Genomic DNA, 24,066 nt, shown 5'->3' with positions numbered 1-24,066 from the left:
TCAGCACAGTCTCAGGGCACAGGGAACAACAATTAGGAGAGCAAGAACTATAAAAGCTCTCTGACCAGCTACTTGCTCTTCTTTAGTTAATAAACTATAATCCCTGCTTAAGACTGACACAGACCAGAACAGAGCCTCTGAGCACAGAGCACCGGGATGAAGGCAAGCGTTTGGGGTAAGCAAGCACCGTGCCAGCATCACCAGAGGTCACGAACATTACCAGACAAGTAAAGCCAGCACAAAGAGTAGGACATCAAAGATCAGTCAGTTTATTTTCATCTGTTAACGTGATGCACAGCGAACAGCGAGCTCCTGCTGGCTTTTTGGAGCCAGGAGCTCGGAGAGGAGCATTGCCGGTGCAGGAGGGGCAGCTCCAGCTGCTGGCAGCAGCAAAAGGAGCCTTTGCACAGAAGGAGATCTGGCTGTCGAGAAACAGCCATTGCATCCCAAGAAGCCACATGAATCCAACTATTAACAGAGCTCATAGCCAGTTTTACTGGAGCAACTAAGGCAGGAAAAGGAGCAGTGCTGCGTTACACAGGCTGGGGCGGGGGAAGCTTTGCGGAGCTGCCCCACAGCCACCGCTCTCGCTGCCCAGCCGCCGGCCAGGCAGCACCGAGACGGCTCCAGCCACAGCCGCGCTGCAGGAAGGTCTGTCCCCTCCAGACCAGCTCCAGAGCCACAGGTGACAAGAGGAGAAAAAGAAATGCTGCAGCAGAGAGAGGGCACACTGAGGCGAGCAGGACGCCCAGAGAATCCCAAGACAACGTTCGGGCAAAGTGGCTGACATTAAAGCTGCACTGAACGTCTCTGATACCCAGCAGCTGAGAGGGTCCTAACGCTCGCAACATACGGGGGTCACCATCTCACAAGCGTCTCTGCGGATGGGTTGGAGAGAGGTCAGGAGCCATCAGTGGCAATGAGGAACACCAGAAGCTCCCTGCCACCAAACTGGGCACCGGTCCCGCAGGGGAACTGGTGGCTGTACGGGGAGAGGGGAGGGTCTCATCTTCTGTGGGTTTCCGCTGCAAAGAAGGAACTGCACAGGTGCCAGGAACGCTGCCTCGACTTCTCTCTCAGGATCAAAAAGAAGTCCAAACTTAAAAAAACACTGATACTGAAAAAGTCATTTCAATGGTTTTGAGTTGAAAGTTGGGGAAAAACATGCACACTACTTACACAGCAAGGAGCAAAAAGCTGTGAAAATAGATTTACTTCTCAGAAGGGTTGCATACAGAAAAAAGGAAGCAAGTTGCTTATTTTTAAAGGTAGAGTTACAAAGTATCTAGCATATAATTACCAGATTTAACGAAAATGTTTCAAAACAAAACAGCTTTTTACAGGCAAAGTTAACAAATTTCTGTCTGCTCCCTCTATACCCAGCCACCACAACCAGAGGTGAGCTCACATCTTTGAAGCAGATTACACTTCTCTTTCATACATTGCTTCATCCCTTCAAGAATATTAAAAGCATGGTTTGAAAATTAAGCAAAGCTTTCACCCTCAACGGACTTGAAATGGCTCTCAGAACAGTTTCATTTTTCCATTTGTGTTTTCAGTGTTACAAAACAACGTAGAGATGGAATACAATGCCATGGTACTTTGTTGATGTTTTGATGCATTACCTCTGAGTTACTAGATACCTAATTCAGCATACAGAAACGCTGGCGAGATGTGGGCACACTGGCTGTGCAGGAGACGCAGTGGCCCATCCTGCTACGCTGCACACCAGAAGGCGCAGTGCTGCGCTGCAAGCGCTCTACGGCCTTCTGCACCCCAGCGCGTGCTGAACCCATGGAGACAAATACGTGAGGCTGAGCACCACTTCTGTGTTGCCTGTGAGTATGAAAGACAGGGAAGGTTGTTTCTTCAGTTAAAAAATGACGTGTTTGAACACTGCCTGGGCTGTTGCACTTTTTTTTTTGCTTTGGAAAATACCATACGACATTTCTCCTGAAGGACTCCTTGGAAAACTCGCAGGAATGTGAAAGGATTAAGAGTTTGAAATTTGAATGACAGAGATGAAGGGATTTTTAAGAATTTTGGTAAGAGCTCTAGCCTCTTTACTTTTTATTCACAGAATTCAGCTCAGAAATCTTGCCAGAAGTGCTGTGGGAGATCCAGCACTCAAGCTTACAAGGCCGGAAGGAACCTCCTCTTGTACCAGGGATCCCCCAAACCTGGGGAGGAGGCTCCTCAAAATTCAGCTGCTGCTCCTGGGGAGGTTAATCTTTCCTCATCGAGCCCCATTTACTGCAGACGGGGTAGCTCAGCAAACCTCGTGGATTTGCTGTCTGTTCTATCAGAGAAGTGCCTTCAGCTAAAAAGACGTTTCTGATCGCCCCGGTTAGTTCCAACCTTCACGATCTCCATGTCCGTCACCGTCTGAACCAGGAGTGAGGGGCTGTATCTGGCTGCGGAGCTGCACCACGAGCTCCCAGGGACCCGCATCACCAGGCGCCGGAGCAGAAGGTCACCTTACTGCAGGCAGAGAGGAATCTGCAAAGCCCAGGAGTGCCAGGAACAAACTGCATCCCCACACCTTCCTGTAGTCATCCGGCTCGGCGTGACAGCCCTATCAGCGAGGGAAGCCAGTTGTTAGTGACGGTTTCCCCAGATCATGGGCAAAATTTGTACCGGTCAGCGCGAGGCCCAGGGTTTACCTGTATGTGAATACTATCGTTTCACTTCTTTACATCTTAGCAGAAAAAGGACTTACTACAAAAATTAACAAACATGGTATGAAATATACAATAGCCACCATTAACATCATATTTATTGTTATTTAGTTGCTCAGTAAAACATATACAGATATGTACAATATGCATGAATACAGAAGACTGCACTTTACATATTTAAAAAAAAAGAAAGAAAAATAACACTCAATTTCATGAGCTATTGTCACAGTCTTCCAACCAAGCATTTAAGAAATGAATTTAACAAGAATCAAAAAAAAAAAAAAAAAAAAAAAAAAGATTACAGGATTGCCTAACACACAGCAGAGTCAAGTTTTCATATTTTACATGTGCAATAACATTTTTCAGAAGAGTTTGCTATGCAGTACGGATTACCAGTGTTTTGAGTTTTTTTTCTTTTCCATGAACCAAATTTAGTACAATGTAATAACATCCTTTTGCTTAAGGCTGTTTTAAAGCTGTAATATTCTTGGGTAGTGAATAGTGATAAAGTTATAACTGCTGGAAATCACAGCCTGCAGTTTCATCAGTCAGAATCTATGAGCGGATGGACTCAAACCAACAATTTTAATAGAGAATTTCTAAGACAAAATTAGACTATTTCCTCCATTAGCCTTAAGCAATAAAGGAGAAACAATTCTATAAAAATGGGTTATGCTCTTACACACCATCCATTGAACAGCTGTGAATCTAGTAGTTGAGAAAACCTTACACTGCAGCTTAACAAAAATAATCAAAATTTACCAGTTTTGTTTCTGTCTGCGTTTCCCCCCTACCCACCTCCTCCCACCCTCCCAGCAGCCGATGCATTCTGCTGACCTGTGCTCACCATACCCCTTCCTCCTTAGGAAAGGTGTGAACAGTTTGCCTTACTGTTGGTGCCTGGAAGCCTGATACCGATTCCTGGTTTGGGAAGGCCAGCCAGCCTCAGAATGACCACGTAGACATCCAGTATCTGAAACAGTTCCCTAAATGACCTAGATGACATAACTCTGATGCTCATTCCCTTCCACCCTAACCACACAATGAAATCCTTACCTATTTGATGAAAAGTCACCATAACTAAATGAAAATGAGTCTAAACCCTCTCTCACTGATGCTCTAACAACTGAGCTAGAATAGCAGAGAACTAGTGACCCTAGGAAAAAGTGATCTGGAGAAAATTCACAAGAGTATTTAATAAATAAGGCCTATTCCTTCCTTTTTTTGGCAAAGAGGTATTTTATCACTCCTCCCAATTTAAATGCAAGAGAGATTTTGCTCAGTTTGCTATTACATTTCGACTTACAGATTAAAAGTGCAGAGCTGCTTTTAACAAATACCAAAGGAGTCAGCGAGCTGGGTCAGGAGGTCAGTGACGCCCAGGCTCCCCCTTATCCAGCACCTGGGCATGGGGCCGCATGGGAGAACCGAAAACACCGGGCAAGGCAAGGAGAAGTCTCCAAAACAAATGCAAAGCTGCATTTTAGCTGTTGTTCACTGTACAAAGAAAAGATTGTGCATATCTCAATGGCACATTTACCACAGGTCTTTGACTTCTTGTACAAGGTCCCCCCTGTCTGGAAGCCCGATAGGACAAGCAGGTGCAAGTTTACATTATTCTGGCTTTACCCAGTCATTTGGGGAACATGTAGCTCATACAATTTCACCCTGTTGCACTGGCTCATCCTCCGAAGGGAGCAAGCTTCAAGCCCTGTGGCTCAGCAACGAGGGCTGCAAGCAGAGGTCAGACCTCGGGTACAGCTCAGCTCTGCCACCGATGTGCCTTTGACACAGCTCGGGTTGACACTGTCTGCGCCTGTTTCTCTCTCCACAAAAAAGTGCAACTTACCTCTTGCACAACAGGCTTTTACCTGCAGCTCTCAAACATGCTTCAGTTGGAAGTTATTATTAGTCAGAAAATTAAATAATTTCAATTCTTACCATGTAGGGCTATGCTGATATTTTATATATGCTAAAAAAACCCCACCCCAGTGCATTCAGTGTCAAATTAATGGAGAAAAGAAGTACAATGAAATTACTGCAGGCAACACAAGCTTTGTGACAAAGCTCTATCCTTCTGCATATGCTGTCAGTACTAAATACACCAGGTTATGAGCATGAAGTGATGCATGTCCTGGTCAGTCATTTCTGTTCTGGTTTTTGGCAAAAAGCAAAGAAACATAAAAGCCCAGGTTGGTCCTGGCATTGCTAACAGCTGCCCCGAGTAGCACTCACAAGGTCTCCTTTTGCTCAAGGGATAATGTCACTTAAATTAAGCAAGATCAAATGGAAAGGAGGTTAGCAAAAGGAATGCATGTGACCATATTATTCAGAAAAATGGACAATAAGGCCCAGAAGACAGTCAACCACTGTTTTTAGCTCCTCGCTGTCTGAAACTCCCATCCTCCCACTGCATCCACCTCACGGGTGCAGCGGTGCCAGCCATGCAGGAACAGACCCAGTGCCACAGCTCCCACGCTTCCATGCTGTACAGCTCGGCAGCTGAAGACATGTCCCCTGCCTTCAGTATAGCCCGTCCTCCTCATTTCATAGGATTTAAAACTGTTAGGATTCCACTGGTTTTTAAGGAATTGCTTCCATTTTGTATTTCTATGAGCAAGTGAAAAAGCAAGTCTCAAGTGGATGAGAACAACTCCAGGAAAGAAGCACAAGCTGTAGAGAGCAAACCAGAAGAAAAAGGCGGGTGAGACCGAGTCACCACATTTCTACTTAAAGGAGGATTTCTCTTTAAAAGCGATCTGAAATGTTTGATGCAGCACTCACTGAAAGGTCTCTTCCTGGTAGCACAGGGTGTGCATCCCTGACCTCAGGAAGCCTGAAAAACCTGTTCTCTTGAATGCAGCAGAAAAAACTAAAAACAAAGAAGTAAGCCACTGGGGCTGCACTCCGGTACAGGAATGCCACCAGACCATGAACTCTTCCTAAATTTTCAGCTGGAAGTGCTGAAATGTGGTATCATATGTCTGGGCATGCGTTTTGGGGGGCTACTCCAAGACCCACCCAGCTGGAACAGGTAGGAGCTGCCAGGTCAGGGTGGGAGCAGCGGACAGAACCCACCATGGCAGCTCTCACCCCCGCTCCGGCAGGCACAGAACCCCCCCAGCTCAGCAGCCCCCAAGTGCTTTGCTAGGCAGGATTTAAAGTTAAACACATATTTGGGTGAACTGGGACTTAAGAAATGACAGGCAAAGAAAGAGGCATCTTCCGGAATGCGGGGCTGACAATTATTATTCTACCAGGAGATACTTTACTGGGGATGGTGATGTTTTATTGCAGGTACAAGGGAGAGCTCTGAGCTTCTGGCAGCACCCACACCTACAGAAGGTACAAAATATCGCATTCTTTTGTTCCAAACCAAGCAGGTGTGAGGCAGCTCCACAGCCAATTGCTCCGGGATGGGCAAAAATCCTCATCCTCATGGCAGCTCCAGCTTCAATAAAAAGTAAAATAATATTGAAAATCAAGGTTAAAAACTATCCAAATTTATCCAAAGTCAAGTCAGTGACCAGACCCATAAGAGGAAATCAATCCATGCACGGTTAATAAGAGCACATTCAACTAACATTTCCAAACACTGTGAGCCCCTCTGAAGCCATGTAAGACCGAGGGTGAGGATTTCAGACCACCCGGTGCCACTGGCATTTTAGGCAGAATTTCCTCTCCATTGGTGTCTACCAAGAACATTACTTCAAAATAATTAAAGGCCCAGCACAATCATCGAAGATAAAATACAAAGCAGTCTTCAAACTCCGTCCCTTGAGGAGAGACACATTTTGCAAATTCATGACAGAAGTAATAAATAATCCTAGAGAGGCCAACCTTTATATCATCACAGCTAAAACCTAAATCTCCAGTGATGTTATTAAGCTTCAGGGAGCAGAGGAAAGCAAGCTGGCCTGAGTGGAGCGGGACAGCTCACACTCCTGTACACAGAGGATACACAAATAATGGACAGCATGACGTAAACCACAGGAGTGTCGGATCATTGTGTCAGTCGTGTTTTTTATCTGGTTTGCTTCCAACCTTCTTCTCAAATGAGTATTATCTATCACGAGCAGGAAAGTATGGTTTTCCTTTTATTGTGTGCATCCAGTAACACTGTTCTTCAGTGCATGGCAAAAATGGGGCCTCAAATGAGTTTGGGGGAGTCTAACATGGGGTGTCCCTGCCCTGGCAGATTAGGAAACACTGACCCCGGGCATACAGCTCCCCGCATCCCCTTGCTTGGGCTGTCCCCCGACTGCTGCCACTGCACCGGGACAGCCATGGCGGGAGCTGGGGTGCTCCGCAGACAAGCACACAGGGCGCTGGACCCTGCTTCCAATCGACAGCATCTTTCTTCAGCTAAAAATAGGTGAAAAATGGGCAGGGTGCAGCAGTGCCGCCTGGCAGGGCTTTGGGGACACCGGCCACAGCTGGCGATGGACCCGGACCCAGCCCCGCTGCGGGCGCCGGCTCCTGTGCCGGGACACCGCGCCGCGGGACAACGCACGCAGGAGGCGCGCAGTAGCTCGGGGGGGATTTTCTCTCCAGCTGTGATAAAGTGGGAACCGTGGGAGCATCACCAGGACCAGGAGGCTATGGCCACGCTGGGGAGCACCCCCCGCTCCTCCTCGCAAGCAGGGAGGGAGCCTGGGTGTTTGGCAAAGGAGATAATGACTCTTAATTATTAAGTAAACTTCCTGTTAAGACTTACACAGAAAAACTTCTCTATACCTTCCCCGGCTGTGTCTGAACCAGCCCATTCATGACAGAGCTCCATCTCTGGGCTTTACCAGGGTAAACACAGGAACGAGCGTCCTCGCCTTGCAGGGGGAGGCGGAGAGCAAACGAGGCTGAACGTTATTAGTAACAGAACATCATTTTCTCAGGAAAGGGCAGGCTCGTTGCCTGAATATTCAACAGAGCATTAACTGTTTGGTTTGTATGTGACTGGCAAAAGCTGGGTGTCAATATAATATATAATATAATGATGACCATTTCACTTTAACCGGCGTTTATTCCTGAACTGCTGTTCTTCAGGATCACCATTGTAATAAACACTGAACAAAGCAAAACAAAAAAGGAAAAACAAAGCAAATAAGGAAGAAAAGAAGGAGGAGGAGGATCTTTGTCTTATTATGACATACGTGACTTGGACATACGCTGAGATGAAAAAGGAAAAGGCCTCATCTATAAATGTATGCCAAGGTTACAGAATAATGGGAAAAAGTGGTCTAGCAGGAAAATCTTAAGCAAAAGTGTGCTAACTGCAGAAGGGTTAACACTGGTAACATACTGTGGCAGAAGATTAAAAAAAAGTTGAGGTTTACTTTAAATTAACCCTTTCCAGTCCATATGCCACTAAGCAGGTACCAACCTAGAAAAATAGTCCACCTAGCAGTAGCGGCCCTTTGAAATTAAAAAGAGAAAAAAAAAAATAATTTCTTTTGTTCAAGTCAGGGCAGCCACAAAAGTCCCAAATCTGTTGGAGATGTCCGAGTGCAGGGACCTCCACGTCGGTACCGCAGTCCGGCCCTTCGCCTCGCCCACGTCGTCCGTGCAGTGGACCGAGAGGCACTGCAGGTGGCTGCCAGTCTGCGCCGTGGCCGAGGTCTTGCTCGGGGGAAGGTCGTGGGCTGGAAAGGGTTCACAGAGAGAGCGTTAGGAGAACCATGCAACGCAACCCCATCACCTCACACAACCGGCAGGCGGGGAGCAGGCATGGCCCCACGTCTCTGCACCTGCCTCTGCCCTGCCGGCCCGCGCCCCAGCTCCTGCACCCGTGGCGTCCCCCAGTGTCCCCACCACTGGTACAGCCCCCTCCTCCCACCCCGCAGCGAGCCTCTCCGTCTGCCTTTTCACCGTGCCAGAGAAACACCAAAATATTCTCTTTCACATGCACTTGGTTTAAAGTAAACCAGCAATGCTGGGGATGTACACTTGACTGATTATGTATGTCCTGGACTGCAGCACAACTGGGAGTTCTCACTCCCCGTGCACCCTCTGCTATTTGAAATCGATCCTGAAACCTCCCCAAGCAGAAAACCAACCCCAAACCCTCCGTGTCCTCCAGGTCATTCTGACCGCTGGTCTACAGGCAAAGGCCTCCCTGTTCACCTCTTTTAATGGAGCACCATGTAACATTTTTCTTGTAATTTCTTCATTTTAGGACTTTGCATGATCTTTAGCCACCATTAGTTTCTGTTAACCACAGAAATTAAAGAGTCTAACCGAAACATCCTCAACGATGTCCCAGGCCTTTTTTCCTCTGGATTTTACAGTTAAGATGAAGAGTACCTAAATTGTTCCTTCCAAAGTATACTGCCATGTATTCATGACTCATTCCCACTGTCACTCCATTATTTTGCCTTGCTTCCATTCTTAATACTCTCAAGTAATCTTCTCTGTTGCAAACATATTCTTCTCATCTTCAAAATTTGCCTTGGTGCACGTGCCCTCTCCCTGCCCGGCACAGCCACTGACATGTTTCTTTCATCACCTTCTTCCTCTCTGAAATCAAGCACTTCTTTACTTCTTCTCTACCGCTCTTAGTCAAATCATCAAAAAAACCCTAAAGCCAAAACCCCCCAAACTTCATCCCTCACCTTGTAAATCCTCATGTCCTCAACAGCCCCTCCACGGGGTCCTTCTCAGACCCTCTGAAACAGCAAGGCAGCAGCTGGCGCCCACCCTGGCTGGGGCTGGCCAGCCCGGCGGCTGGCACAGGCTGGGGCTTGCTCCCCCCATCCCCAGGAGGAGCCAGCCTGCCAGCCCCGGGCACAGAAAACCCCCTCGGAGCTAACGCACCCCCAGGAACACCCATGAATGTCACTGCTTCTGCCAGGGAGGATGCCTGAGCTGATGCAGACAGCCCCCCCAGCACTGGAAGGAGAGCTTTTTGTGGGATAAAAACAGTGTGTAAATAGAAGAACAATGCAAGACAATACAAAAAAGCCAACATCATCTTGACAGGCAGCCTGCATTTCCTCTCATCCACCATTTTGTTCACATTCACCCAGAGCACAAGAGGTAAGAGCAGACCCGCTACAGCACTAGCAAATGCAGGGACTGCAATTTCTCTGATAGACCCTGAGAGTTCCCATCGCACAGGGCTGAGGGCGATGCTGGAGCATGCCAAATATGCCAGAAAATGGTTGTGAATGTTTAACCTCCTTAAGACCTTTCTTCACATCATCTTTCTCATGTTCCACAAAGCCAAGCAGTGCGGGTTTACCACACTGCATGGAGCAAGTTGTATTTGTTTCACTTAACCAGCCACTACATCAGATACAAAACAGGAACTGAAGAGCTTGTTACACAATCACAGTGCTATTAAAAAATAATCTTAAACCAGTCTGGAAGTCCCTGGTTTGAACTGGAAAATGCTTTTAATGCTTGATTATAAGATGTCAGAGATGCTCGTATTCAAAACAGTATCATAACACCATACAGAGAAACTAGTTAGAACATGGGGACACGATGCTATAAACGACGGGAGAAGGAACACAGATCCAGAGCAGTGCTGCTTCCTGCACAGCCATGCACCGCATTAGTGCAACCATGTGCAAAATCAACACGAAGCTGCATTACACACCTCAGCCTAGCACAACCGTGCTCTGGGTTTGCATTTCTGTAGGATACCCTCACTCACTGCTCCAGTAAAGAATCCAACATCAGCAGGCCAAAGATGCTCACGTTCTCTAAACTCCAAAGTGGATTACAGTCCACTGTAGTTGGCATTGGGTTTTTTAGTCAGTCTTGATAAATAAGCAGTACCGAGGAGCAGAGCTGAAGCACAGTTTGTCGCATGATACCCAAATGCAGCATTTCAGCAGGCAGAGAGAGCATTAGCACAGCCTGCCTTTGCTCCAACACAGGGAGCTTTTACTCTTCTTTCCTGTTACCCCTGAGCCCCATCACACCCCAGACCCTCTCCCTTGCTGCACAGTCTGCTCCTGCCTCTGAAGAGTAACCGGGGGAGCATTTCCACCTTGGCCCTTAACACAAGGGACACATCTGTGCTGCAGAGCTGGTCCACTGGCAGCACTCTGCGGGCATGGCAGCCCTGTGCAGGGCAGGGAACGGCACAGGCAGCTCCACCAACACAGGACTAGCAGCTGCGGTCGCGCAGACCAGTGAATCCCAAGCTGATATTATGGTGCCACTTTGGGAAAATCACAGGGCAAAAAAAAAGACTCCATAAACAAATGCTATTTGATGAAGTGTTCAATTTAAACTTACTATCCTGAATGTAAATATACCCAAATAACTTTTTATTTATAAATTGTTTCAAACTCAGATGGGATTGTGCAGAGAACTGAGAAAGGGAAACATTTTTCTTATTTGTATTTGTTCATATCCCTTACAACGCACACAGTACCCAGTATTTTTTATTCTTAGGTCTCCCTGAACGCACAGGACATGCTGGTCTCAGTACAGGAAAAGCCAGCGTCTTGAGATTAGTCTTTGTGACAGCAGCTTTCTTCCTCTGCTGCAGAGAAAGAGTCCCACAGCTGAAGTGCTGTCACGAGGGACCCAGAGATATCGGTGGTGTTTCTGCAAGGAGCATTTACTGCAGGGCTCCAGGAGACCAGCACCTTGCCTGAGGACACCGACAGAAGAGGCTGAGACGGTGCGTTCCCAGAGCAGGACCCGCACACGGCTGTGCGAACCCAGCCGCCCAGCCAGGATCAGAGCCAGAGCTGCGCTGTGCCGGCATGGGCAGCAACGTCTGCATCGGCTGTGCAGACACCACCGACACCCAGAACGGATGAAGACCTCAGCCAATGATGAAGTGAGGAAGTTCTTATGCCACAAGCACATAAAGAATAAAAAATTAGGCTTATTTCCTTGTAAATCAGCAAATTATTTCTAAAATGTTTGCTGTGGATAAAATCCATAAGCAAACTACTGATAAAGGAATCAGTGCAAAATCTATCCCACAGTGATGAACAGTATTTGTTGGCCTCAGAGGAAAACCCAAGTAAACGAGGTGAGCAGGATGTGATCCTAAGTTTGCAAAGTTAATACCAATTGCCACTGTCCACATGATGCGTAACTCAACACCGTGTGGGAGCTCAAGCTCTCCTGATCTATTGTTACAGAGCACAGAAAATCCAAAACAAAAAGAGGATGAGAGCTTGCAGTAAGGCTTGCATTAGCACAAGTGTTCTCAAAGCCAATCTGGAAGGAAATATTCAGTACAATTTGCTTTTTTCCAATATTTCTGTCTTGACAAAGCTATGATGCTTTTCTGAAAAAAAAAAACAACTTTATATTAAAAAATTAAAGTTGTGCTGATCCACCTGATGAGAATTATGTTCTTAAGCACCAAATACTGCCTGATGCTTGTCCAAAACAGTAACGCTCTCCCAGCAGACCTGTTTCAGCAGCCTTCTTTGCTGTCTCTTTGCCTCCTTCAAACCACCAGTGCCCCAACACCCACCTTCTGCAGTGCACACAGTCCTGAGGGGTATTGCTAGTAGAGACTAATGGGACTCAGCAGGTTAAAATTAGTTAGGTAATGCAAGATGGTGTCGTCACGTCATTGCCTCGCAGTTGCCAAGTTTCAGATAAATCACTGTTAGTCATGAAGTACATCTAATTGAAAGCGAGGAATTTTCAAACAAATTATGTTTAAATTGCACAACTGCCTCTGTTAGAAATTACTGCAAGAAATTTGTAAGTGTTATTAATAAAAGCAATACCCTCCTAGTAAGAGCCATCCTCCATATCCAAGATCTCAAGATGGTCTGGGTAGAGACTGCCTCTCCAAACTGAAGAATGTGACACAACAGAACCTGGGACAGATGCAAGTAAAACTACCTGGTTCGCAGGATAGCATATGCCACTTGAAAACAGCAAATGTTGAAGTAGAGATAAGAGATAAAATGTCATATGTAAGCACACAACGTGCTCACATGGAAGGCATGAAACTCAAAGCCATAAAGTGACCAAAGACCAAAAGGAGTCTGGAAACAGCTCAACTGTGACAGTATCCTCACCCCAAAGAGCTGTGATTAGTGCACGTCCCGGCTGTGGCAGCCTCCACCACTCCTGTATGCGATGGTAGGTGTTATGCCAGGGAGGACAGCCACCTGCAGAGCAAAAGCCAACAAGCTGCCTGCGACCGCAGTCAGGTTCCTCCACCCGGCGCAGCCAGCACCCATCCCTCGGCGGCAGCACCTTCTCACACCATGACCAGCTGAAGTTGTGGTGGTCCCAAAAGCCAGTTCCTGCATGGATCGAGCTTGAATTTCTAGTACTGGAAACTCTTTCTTCCTTTTACTTGGATTATAATGGGCCATCCTACCATTATCCTGTCCAGAGCAGCAACCCATACTCTGTATTTCAGAGGAAGATAAAGATGAGGAAAACCCAGCACTGTGTATCCCAGCCAACTGTGCAAAATTGCTCACAGCAGAGAAAGTTCCTGCAATAATCACTGAATGCCCTGAAAGTTAACATGAGGTTTGATTAATATTATTAGCTCAGCTTGCGCACAGGCACTTCCAAGAGCCAGCCACAACATCTGGAAGAGCTGGGTGGCTATGGCAAACAAATGTTTGCAAACATTCATTGGAACATGAAAGTGAATTAAGTCCAGCCATTTTCACAGCCCTTACATGCTTGCAGTCTGCCAATATTCCAGCAAGTTTGTTTATTGCAGTTCAAACTGTATGTTTTAGGTAAATATTTCAAAGTATTCTCTGAATAGTTTGCTAACATCCATCAGTTACAACAACATACAAAAGCAATGGTAAGAACTGTATCAAAGCAGTTGGGACAAAAATGCCAGGCTGCTCTCCTTTACAGAGGCAGATGCATACACAGACAGTACACAGACAGCTTCGCATTCCCAAAAGACTAAAAAAGCTTCTTTTTTTTTTTTTAATAATATTGAAGTTTGCTTTTAGGTAAAAGCTACATATTAAGCTTTTGAACAGGCTTTAACGATAGAAATGTGTTCGTGTGGGTAAGTCCCAAACAAACAAGCTAACAGACAGAAAAGCACAGCCCTTGAAAGACTCACCCAGGCTTTCTCCCATGCCCCGTATCCTCTGCTCTGACCTTGCACATTTAGGAAGCTGCTCTTTCGTTCTGCTCTACTTTGCAAAGGCACGCATGCCTTCAGAAAATAAAAGGTTGCTGTTTGTTTGTTTACACGGCATTAATGGCAGCATGGTAACTAACACAGGAGCCTTGCCAGGAGCGCTGGTAGCCTGCAGCTGGGACACAGGGAGAAGACAAGGAGTTCTGCTCCACCAAAAAATTCAATGCACACACTACAGACTGCTTTTTCACATCAACTCGGGAAAGACACATTTCTCTCTAGTCAGATTAGAGCCTGACATTCTCCTCACTCCTGAAGACACCATGTATACACACTTTCAATCCCTCCAGCTTCCTTCTCACTCCCTCTTTCTCCTTAGCTGATGTTAAGCTGCTATGTAAAGCCTCTTCCCTCATGTAGCATCTTCTTAGCATTTTTAAAAAAATAAACGTGTTCTCTTAACTGTGACGACCCCACCATGCACTATGCAAACCCAGATGTGTGCCAATTTCTAGGTAAACTAATCCCATTAAAAACAAGTTCACCTGCAATGCCAGCATGCATTATGTGCATTGTCTCGTGAGAGAGGAGATTAATTGAGGGAGGGATGGTGCGTAGTCACGGCAACCGTGGATGCTACACAGAGGCACCAGGAGTTTAGGCTGCTCTTCAGGTGCTGCTCATGCCGTTCCTCTCGTTTTTGCCAAAACCACCACCAACAAAAGGAACGGGAGGCAGTGACAAGCAGGAGCAAGAGCGCATCATAGTCTGGTAGGGGTCTGGTTGGGAATGGGTTCCACTCCACATTTCAGCACTCCTGCGAGATTGAAGTGACAAACAGGAGGTGAAGATCCCTGGAACAGCTCCTTGCCCCAGGGCTCATCCCTTACACTTCCTCACCGGCTCTGACAAAGCCTCAGCCGCCCGCGCTGCCCAGGGTCCGGCTGCCTGGCACAGCGTGGCCCCGCCGCCACCGCCCTCGATGGCCAGCCAAGCGTGAAGCCCCTGCGTTGCTACTGATCTCGTTAAGGCTAAATCGGAGCATTTGGCCAAAACCACTATATTCCCTGATCAGAGATCAGTTTCCCCTCTACCATCTGATAACCACTCTTACAGGATGCGTTAATAGGCTTCTGTTCACTCTGCGCCCGTTAAGCAGAGGCCGAGCTATCATAAGAGGGGATAGATTTGAGTAATGATCTCTTATGAGGCAGCAAACCTACATATAGTGTTTAAAATTATTCCCTTAGGACAAGATGTTTTTCACCAAATCTCCCACATGACAGTTTGACATATTGGTTCAGGCACATAGCTCTGCATTTGTACACAGTACAGAATCATCTTTTTCAGTTTTCAAGAAAAATAAGGTCTGAAAACATTTCGTGTTTCCGTGCACACTGGACCTAGTCTCCACAGATTCATTTACTCCTAAAGTTGTATTTTTAAACACAACTAGTTCATTTGTGTTGATAAACAAATGAGCCATCTCCTCCCTCACCGCTGTAGCACTGACAAAATCCTGGACAAAGGCATTTTCTTGACCCGGGAGTACAAGTAAGCACATGTTTTGCATTTGTTTATAAACACAAACATAGCATCTGCCACCTGCTTACTCCATAAACTTGCACCACTTTCAGTTTTCTTCACCTCTGGCAACCTGTACCACACTTTGGACTGGATCTGCCTCTTCTATTTTAAATGCCTTGGGGCATTTGGACTCTGCAGCACCGAGCACTCTGCTGGCACTCAATGAAAAGCCCCATCATCTGCTCCATTACTGAAACCTTCCTCTTACTCCAATTTTATTCCTTCATTTATTTTGTGTAACCTGTGCAATTTTTAAAGCCCACAAGATGCTTAAAGGTGCTACCCTCCCCAATATGAACAAAATTAAAGGAAGTCAGAAGTGTTTGTGGTTAAGATGAGTAGCTGATGCCAAGGCCTCATAATGACAAGCACAGCCGAAATGGGGACCAGGCAATTCCCCTCTTTGCTGACCAGGAGCGCTGTGCAGAGATACACCAACTCCAGGGTATCGGCCACATCTCACTCATTAACATTTCAAGAAGTCATTTGGCTTGGTCAGCCCATAGATTTATTGCCTAGACCCAGCCAGCTGAGCTGCACTATGAAAGCCTTTCTCACAAAGGAGGGAAAGCTCTTTAGTCAAAAATGTGTGCACAGCACTGAGCACTGTCCCACACCACTAATATATCCTGCAAACCAGGATTAAAGCATTTGACTTTGCTGCATATAGACAAGACATTGCTCACCTGAAGGCAAGGCAAGGCAAGTGTCCCGGTTTCAGATGGGATAGAGTTAATTGTCTTCCTAGTAGCTGGTACAGTGCTGTGTTTTGAGTTCAGTATGTGAAGAATGTTGATAACACTGATGTTTTCAGTTGTTGCTAAGTAGTGTTTAGACTAAAGTCAAGGATTTTTCAGCTTCTCAAGCCCAGCTAGCAAGAAAGCTGGAGGGGCACAAGAAGTTGGCACAGGACAGAGCCAGGGCACCTGACCCAAACTGGCCAACAGGGTATTCCATACCATGGGATGCCACATCTAGTGTATAAACTGGGGGGAGTGGGGGCGGGAGATCACCGCTCGGGGACTAGCTGGGTGTCAATCGGCGGGTGGTGAGCAATTGCCCTGCGCATCATTTGTACATTCTAATCCTTTTATTATTGCTGTTGTCGTTTTATTAATGTTATCATTATCATTATTAGTTTCTTCTTTTCTGTTCTATTAAACCGTTCTTATCTCAACCCACAAGCTTTACTTCTTTTCCCGATTTTGTCCCCCATTGTACTGGGTGGGGGGGAGTGAGTGAGCAGCTACATGGTGCTTAGTTGCTGGCTGGGGTTAAACCACGACAGCAAGGCATGGCCGTCCCCACTCGCTCAGGCTGGGAACACAGCCCATTTACCCTTCACGTTGAGTGGTACCCACCCCTCCATCAGCCCATCAGGTCTAGCAATGTCCTCTGATCCTCAAAGCTTCTTCCTCCATAGACAGCATGATTAATTGGAGGTGCCTGTGACTCTAAAGGGAGCATATATCAGCCCATGCTGCAAAGATGTTTATTTTGCTTTCAGTGGTCTCAGAGCTGGCATGGAGCTCCACTGGTGCTCACTGCTTGCACAGAATTTAGATAACAGGAGACAGAGTGCTTGCTGTGAATACATATTTTTCTTTTTTCTCCCTTGACCTCTTTTCATGCTCCTATTTTCACCAGGAGCAATGGAAGGATGTGCATACCATGACAGGGAGGCTGCCCAAACCCACGGCAGCATTAAGGGTTTGTTTTTACGGCTGTAGGGCTATAGTCAGACTGCAGTGTCCTACCCTACAGCTCCAGCACCAAGCCGGGGCAGATATCACTTCAGGACAAACTCAGACTGTTAGCCACATGCCAGTGTCTGAAGAAACTGGTGAAAACACCATTAAGTAGGAAAAATGCTAGTACTATCAGTGGAAAAGGTGGCAGTCATCTTACACATAGCATGACCTTGAAGACACAGAATGAATGATGTGTAGATGAGAACAACATTGCCGTTTTAAAAAAGTGTTCCCTCCACCCTGCCAGGAGTAGATGAAAAAGGGGGAACACACAGTTCCCACTTTGCTGCACACTGCCCAGCAGGAGAACAACACACATCCATGGCTTTACAGGAAACTGTGAAACTGCCTACACCTATTTATTTCTCTGGAAGCTACTGTTAAATTACTGCTTACCAACTCTATGACTCTTTGAGAAGAAACGTAAACCCTTTGTCCAAGGGGGAAGCCAGAAGCTCTGTACTTCGGGACAGCATCAGCTCCTGTGCCTTGCTAGACAGCCACAGGGACAAGGGACTGTTTTTAACTCATATCCTTCCTCTCTTTTGGCTACCTCCAGTTCCTCTTTTCAGTTTAACACATTAACTCTCAGGCTGGCGCTACTGCAAAATATGCAAACCACAGAGGGGAGTTCTGCCTACCCCCCTTGCAAAGAGGCCAATGTCAGGGTTTTGTTTCTCACATAATAAAAGACCACTCTTGCAAACCAGGTCCCATCACAACTACAACACTGCAGTGCTGCTTTCTGCTAGCCTGGTCTTGCCTTCCCCCACGCAGGCAAACCACGGCTCGTGTGTAACAGCCACGGAAAGCTGAGCGACTGACGGCCAAACTTTCAACTGTGGTCTAAGCCAACACAACCCAACCCAACCGCATGGCTCTGAATCGCCAGTCGGGCTCCCCAGTGCCATCACTAACACCGTGCCCTCCTAAGCTCTGCACGGTCTGAGAAACTACAACCCTGCCCAAGTGAGGAAAACTGCCTTTAAAAATCAAACCAAACCAACTGCCACCAACAATCAAAGAACTTCTGGATGCTTCCAAGAGAAAACAAATGGGAGTCTGGCAACTGCAACCCATCCCGGCACAGCTGACTCAATGCTCCCGACGTTCATACGCTGCCATCCGAGACCAGTGAATCCTCTGGGAGCTCTGAGTTATATTCCAGGGCCTGTCCTTCTCCCCCTACAAAAAACCGAGCACTTCTGCTCATCTCAGAAAGGAATTACCTGCCTAAATTCAACCCACCGGCTCCATCCAATGTACCCTCAAACCCAGCATTGGGAAGGCGGCTACAAAGGCCTTCTCCTAACCCTCCCTCCAAAGGCCTGCAGCTGTCTCAGCCATGTCCCTATCTCTGCATCCAGCACGCAACGTGAAAAGGAGAACTCCATGGTAGGAGTGAATATTGGCTGACTGATCCCATGTTTTCGCACTCACTTTCACTAACTAAATGCTTTGAGCCTATTTTCACCGAGAGTAACAGCCCACACATGATGAGTAAGGAAATGCTGGTTTTTGCATCCAATGCTCTCAAATTTATTTCATATGTACGCAAATTATCACATGGCAGCTTTACGCACAACTCCAGCCCATGTGAAATCCATCTCTTGACAGCCAGAATGCACAAAAAAATAAAAGGTTTTGCATAAAATCCAAAGTGGAATTTTCTGCCTGCACAGAAGTCATATGAAATTGTTCAATACACCCTCATTTAACTAAATCCAGCTCCTGGACACTGTCTAGCATTATTTCAGGACAGGCCGAAATTGAAAAAATACACTACTTAAATGTTCCGCATTAAATCGCCAACTAGACATTTAACAAGGAGTTAAGCTGATTAACGGTGACTAATGGCCGCCACTTCCCCATGCAGGATCTCCTCACAGACCTGCCCTCTCCCACAGGCACCGCACAAGTGGCCACCACTGGTCCACGCTCCCGAGAGCCCGCTGTCGGCCTCCAACAGTCAGACTGCCTTCAGACAGTGTCCCGGGCTACCGGGTTTGATCGATCCCTGAGTTGGTTTTTCCCATTATCATGGAACCTTTTAACGCGTGTTAAATACTGAAAAATGACTCGAGCTGGCCTGAGCTTTGCTCTGCCGCTGCACCATCACCACCAGTTTGACTCTTCGCCAGGGGATGGTGCCCGAAAGAGCACTATTTACTTGATCCATCAATTCATTCTATAACCCATCATACCATTTTAGTAAGTTTTGCTGCCACTCATTTCTTCTTGAGGACACGCAGGTCCAAAGTACCAGTATCACCTTCAGCCTAATGCGAGTTTCAATGCACAGAGCAGGCCTCCAAAAATAGCATGAAAATGCCCACTCACACTGGCAAGGGAAGTGGGTGTATTAATGGGGTTTGTAAAGGCAATGAATAGATGGTGATTATGCGCTGAGCGCAACAGAGGAGGAAACATGTAAATTCCAGCTTTCTCTCATCAGATTTGTGCAAGAGCTTCTACATAATTGCTGGGGAAAAAATAGAAATTACAACAATAAGTAGGATATTTAAGCTCTGCATATTATACATGGAAATCTCTATTTTCCTTAAATGAAGTGAAAACAGAATGAAAGAACAAGATTCCCTTCAAAGAACTTTGTTTGTGGTCGCTTAGTTTCAGGATGCAAATTAAATGACTACTTGTTAGCCAAGTGTAAAAAAGGGAATTTCTCTCTGAAATATTACCAGGCTCTTGCGAGGCGAAGGCTTGGATACAGCTGGCCAAAGACTTTTCTGTGTTTAGTCGCCTTGTTACCAAAGAAATCAACAGGAGCCATGTCCTCGTATCCCAAAGCCAGATCTGCATCCAGCTTGACTGCCAGGGCCGGGGATTGAGGATCCTCTGGCTGCCCAATCCCTCAGTCCCTCCCGTCTCCTCCCCAGCTCTGCCTGCAGCTCCTGGAGATGCCTCTGCCCGATCTATAATTCACAATTACGAGAGACCGTAATACAAAACTGCCACAGGCAAAGTCAATCTCTCCCAGGGGCCTCACACACGAGGCTCTTGCACACCAAGAAATGGTGATCATGTGCATTAATGCTCTGGGTTAAACCACACGAGTTCAAGGATATTCGTGAAAATACAACTGGAGTTTACCAAAGGCTAACAGTAAGCAAGAAGAAACAGCATCCAGGATCTTTAGCTCTTTTATCTCATTTATTTATAGCGTTACCTTGAAATACATCACATTCCTCTTTAGGATACCTCCAGCTGCAGTTTGGCGTTTCAGAAGTAGTGGCTTACATGAGGGGACCTTGGGAAACAGTCTCCCTGAAATCAAAAGGAGCTCAAACAATTTCACCACTCACAGAGTAAGAGCAAAGCAAGAGCAGAGACCCCAGAACAAAGCTGGGTCTCACCAAGGCACCCGCAGAGATGCGGTTCAGAGGCAGACACCCCTTGGCCCGCTCTCTGTCCAGGAACACAAAAGGCAGAGGCGTGACACTGCCGAAACAACAGTTTTCAAATCACAGTTTGCAAGTCCCTAGTAATTCATGGACAATTTCTAAAGAGTCTACAGAAAGTAACTTAAAAAGGCAGAATCGTCAGGAAGCCCGAGCTTTTTAAAGGGACAAAATCTCTGCTGGAAAACATTTAAGTGCTTGCAAATCAGACTGATATCTGATGCTATCAACCCAAAATGTACTTTCTGGTCAAATTATTGCTAGGTCTTTTCTGCTATAGAAAACCCCCAAATTCTGGTATACCCCAAATTTTGGTTTGGCTACAGAAAGAGATGGAAATGTTTTTGCTGTATAATGGATTTGGCACATTCAGAAACATGCAGGAGAAAGGTGTGGTGATTCAGCTGGGGGTCATAAATCTAATGGAGGACCAGGGTTTGTTTGAACAGCATGTTTTAAAATTAAATCTATCTGAAGGAAAAGAAAAAAATAATCATCAGATAGAAGAAATATGCAACCATGTGAAGGAGGAATGGTAGCAAGGGAAATTCACCTTAAAAAAAACACACAAAGAAACCTGGCTTTCTTAGGTACATCTCTAAGTGCCACTATTAGGGTAAGAAAAATATAAGCTCATCTTTTTCTTCCAATTGTCACATCACTGTGGAGAGTCTTCACGAAATTCTCAGAATAGCAACGAATCAGGAGCAAAAAGCTGTTCAAGCAAGAAAGTCACGGGTAGACAGACTTTCACTGCTTCAACAAAAAATTAACTCTAAAGTTTCATAGGCCAGTAAATCAACAAAATGGGCCAGTACAACACAGGACGGACAGTCTCATCTTCAAACCCAAAGCTGAAATATGGGCCTGTGTTCCCTTTCTAGCCATATGCTCATGTGATTTATGACCCCCAACGATTTCAGTATCCCTGGAAAATGAAAAAATGGCAGGCAATTAGCTCACCCCGTTATGCTGGCAGCTGTGTGGGCTCTGCCCTACGGCACTTGGGGAGGGGATGCCCGGAAGCACCAACTCCCCCTGGCAAGCACAGGGGAGCAGGGAGACGGCACAGGGCTGAGCAGCACCCAAGAGCCGGCACACGGGAGTACAGCATGTCCCTGGGCACCTCACTGCCGTGCAGGGGGACTCTGCATAGAGCAGCCCAGGAGAGACCGGCATTCATTCCTGTCCCAGACAGGACATCCTACAGCTGTTTGTGACAACTGCTTTTACCCTAGTTCAGATTTGGTCAGTGTAGAAGCGTGGACCATCCTACTAGAAGGTCGGGTCCCTTTGACAGCCTGGCTCCTAGGAGAAAGGCCTCCAGCGGCAGCGATGCTCTCCCCTGCTGCGCCACTTTCCATGCACCAGGTTAACAGGGAGTGGTGGAGGAAGGTAAGGCCTGCAGAGAGGCCCGTTACCTTAACGCGTGCACGTTCCACACAAACACCTCACTACCGAAATAAAGCCAAATACGAAGAAGCCACCACGCAACGGCGTAAGGACTACCTTGTAATCTACCTTGTCATCTCCACCTGCAACTGCCCCAAGCAGGGCACTCTTTGCACTTTGAGCTCTGTCAAACCAGGCAAGACTTGGCCCTTCAGCACCCTCTTCACTGCCACAACACAAATGCAAAGAAGTCACCAAACAAACAAAATCCTCCACCCCACCACTGAATCATACCTTTCATGTGCACAGGCGGGGCAAGATGCAGGTGCAAGTACAGCTTGAGTCATACAACCAGAACTCTCACCAAACTGCAGCCAGGGCTGCTGCACATGTAAACCACCACACTACACACAGCTTAAAGCCTGTGAGATACCGAGTCAATGGGCCCAACATCAAAACTGGTTATTCTGAAGACAAGGGTATTCAGACTGGTCTTCAGGTATCTTCCGAGGGGCAAACCCCAAGTCATGCCTCTGCTCAAAAACCTGTCTCCAAACAGCAGCATCGCACCCTTTGTGGATGAACGCTTTATTTACTGGAAAACGCACTAAGAAATACAGGTATCCATAATAGCATTACAACAAATTATGCCATCCTCTGTCCTTCTCAGAGGTTTGGATCCACACAGCCTCATCCTCCACCTGCACAGCTGCCAAGGCAGATGAAATGTTGGGCCTGCTGGGCTTAGATAAGAGGGTGAGTGAAATGACAGCAGAAGCACCCATCACCAACGGGACTGCAAGGATATATGCATGAACAGAGACTGAACTCGGCGTCTTAACGTACCCACCTGGACTCCAGTCCTCCAGGTCGTCTTGAGCAGAAGGCAGCTGTGCTGAAAGAGTTAATCTCTCCTGGAACAAACATATCTCCAGTTTCTCAGAAAGTCAAAGACGGCAGCAGAGCTGGGCTGCCTGCTCCCTGCCTGCCCTGCCTGCAGCCTGACCCCTGACATTTCCACTCTGCTTCTCCCTTGCATGGAAAACTTAACCATACACAAACAAACAGGTTGGGAGGACAGATAAATGGAGGACAGAGAAGGAGAAAGGGAAGATTTCTCAGATTCCTTGTAATAGCCCTGATCAAATAATAGCAGCCACCACCAGATGTGGGTGAGGGGCTGGCGTTTATCAGTAAACCCTGAAGTCTACAGCTAGACATCTCTGTTTAATTAATTCTGAAAGGGTCCCTTCCCCCTTTGACTTCCCAGGGAGGTTTTGAGGATCCCCAAGTTTAAAGATACAGTGAGTCCTTTTTAGCTCTTTTCCTTACAAAACACAAGGGCAGAAAGCGCCTGTTTAAAACCACAGCCAGGATTTACAAAATCTATGGCAAAGACTTCCATTACATGAAATCACGCAGGCAAACCCCACTGAGAAGGTATCTTTGATTTAGTTGTACTTAACCCTTTGAAGCATATACCCATCAAGTTTTACAACAACCTGCTGGATGTGTGCACAATGTAATCATAACCAGATATGGGTCTGCAGATTTTAGCCAGGCTTAGGGTCTCCTGCCATTCTTACAAAATACCCATTTTCCAAGGGATAAATCTGTTCAATGCTTGATGCAGTTCTACTGTCCCCCATTTTTGTCCAGTTTTCCCATTACCCTGGTGGCATCAACATCACTCAGTGGCAGAAGAGATTGCACATACACACGGAGCAAGACAATTGCAAACGCTCTTGCCTCTGGGCTTTCACTTAGCTCAGGGAGGCTTGGGAGGACCTTCCAAGGCACCTTCCATTTCAGAAGGTCCCCTGCCCTTTGATCCAAGGTGAACACTGTACTAGTGCAGAGCACCACAGATTAAGTCATCAACGATGAATAGCCACAAAGCTGGCACGTCCCTCCACACCTCAGCAGCAGTGGGCAAGGAGCTCCACTTCCAGGGTGCCTTCATCCCACCATCGCGCTCGGAGAGCCACAACATGCCAGTAAGCACCCATCACCGCAGCGATGGAAACCCTTGTCCCTGGGAAGTGGGCAGACCACCGGTACACGTCCTGTAAACCAAAAAACTGCTTCCGATGGAAGCGGCCTCAGTGAGTGCCTGCCAAGGCTTTGAACCAGTCCGCAACAGACAGCAGGGCAGGGAGGGCCGGGCAGCAGAGCACTCGGTC

At 46.8% G+C, this 24,066-nt stretch overlaps 1 protein-coding gene across 2 annotated transcripts in view; it reads right to left on the bottom strand.

The window, feature by feature from the left end:
- The window catches only part of MN1 (MN1 proto-oncogene, transcriptional regulator), a 117,286-nt gene that overhangs the window by 72,505 nt on the left and 20,715 nt on the right, over window positions 1–24,066 (bottom strand). The window contains exon 2 of one of the 2 annotated variants that reach the window (XM_069794507.1): window positions 1,195–8,317. The exons of the other annotated variant lie outside the window; for it this stretch is intronic. Coding sequence (XP_069650608.1) covers window positions 8,133–8,317 — 185 coding nt within the window. The 3' untranslated portion in view covers window positions 1,195–8,132. Of the gene's footprint in view, window positions 1–1,194; window positions 8,318–24,066 lie in introns of those variants that run through there. 2 annotated transcript variants of the gene reach the window in all.

The sequence above is a fragment of the Haliaeetus albicilla genome, chromosome 10 (assembly GCF_947461875.1).
Source record: "Haliaeetus albicilla chromosome 10, bHalAlb1.1, whole genome shotgun sequence".
NCBI classification, from domain to species: Eukaryota; Metazoa; Chordata; class Aves; order Accipitriformes; family Accipitridae; genus Haliaeetus; species Haliaeetus albicilla.
This window is presented reverse-complemented; position numbering and strand designations above follow the sequence as displayed.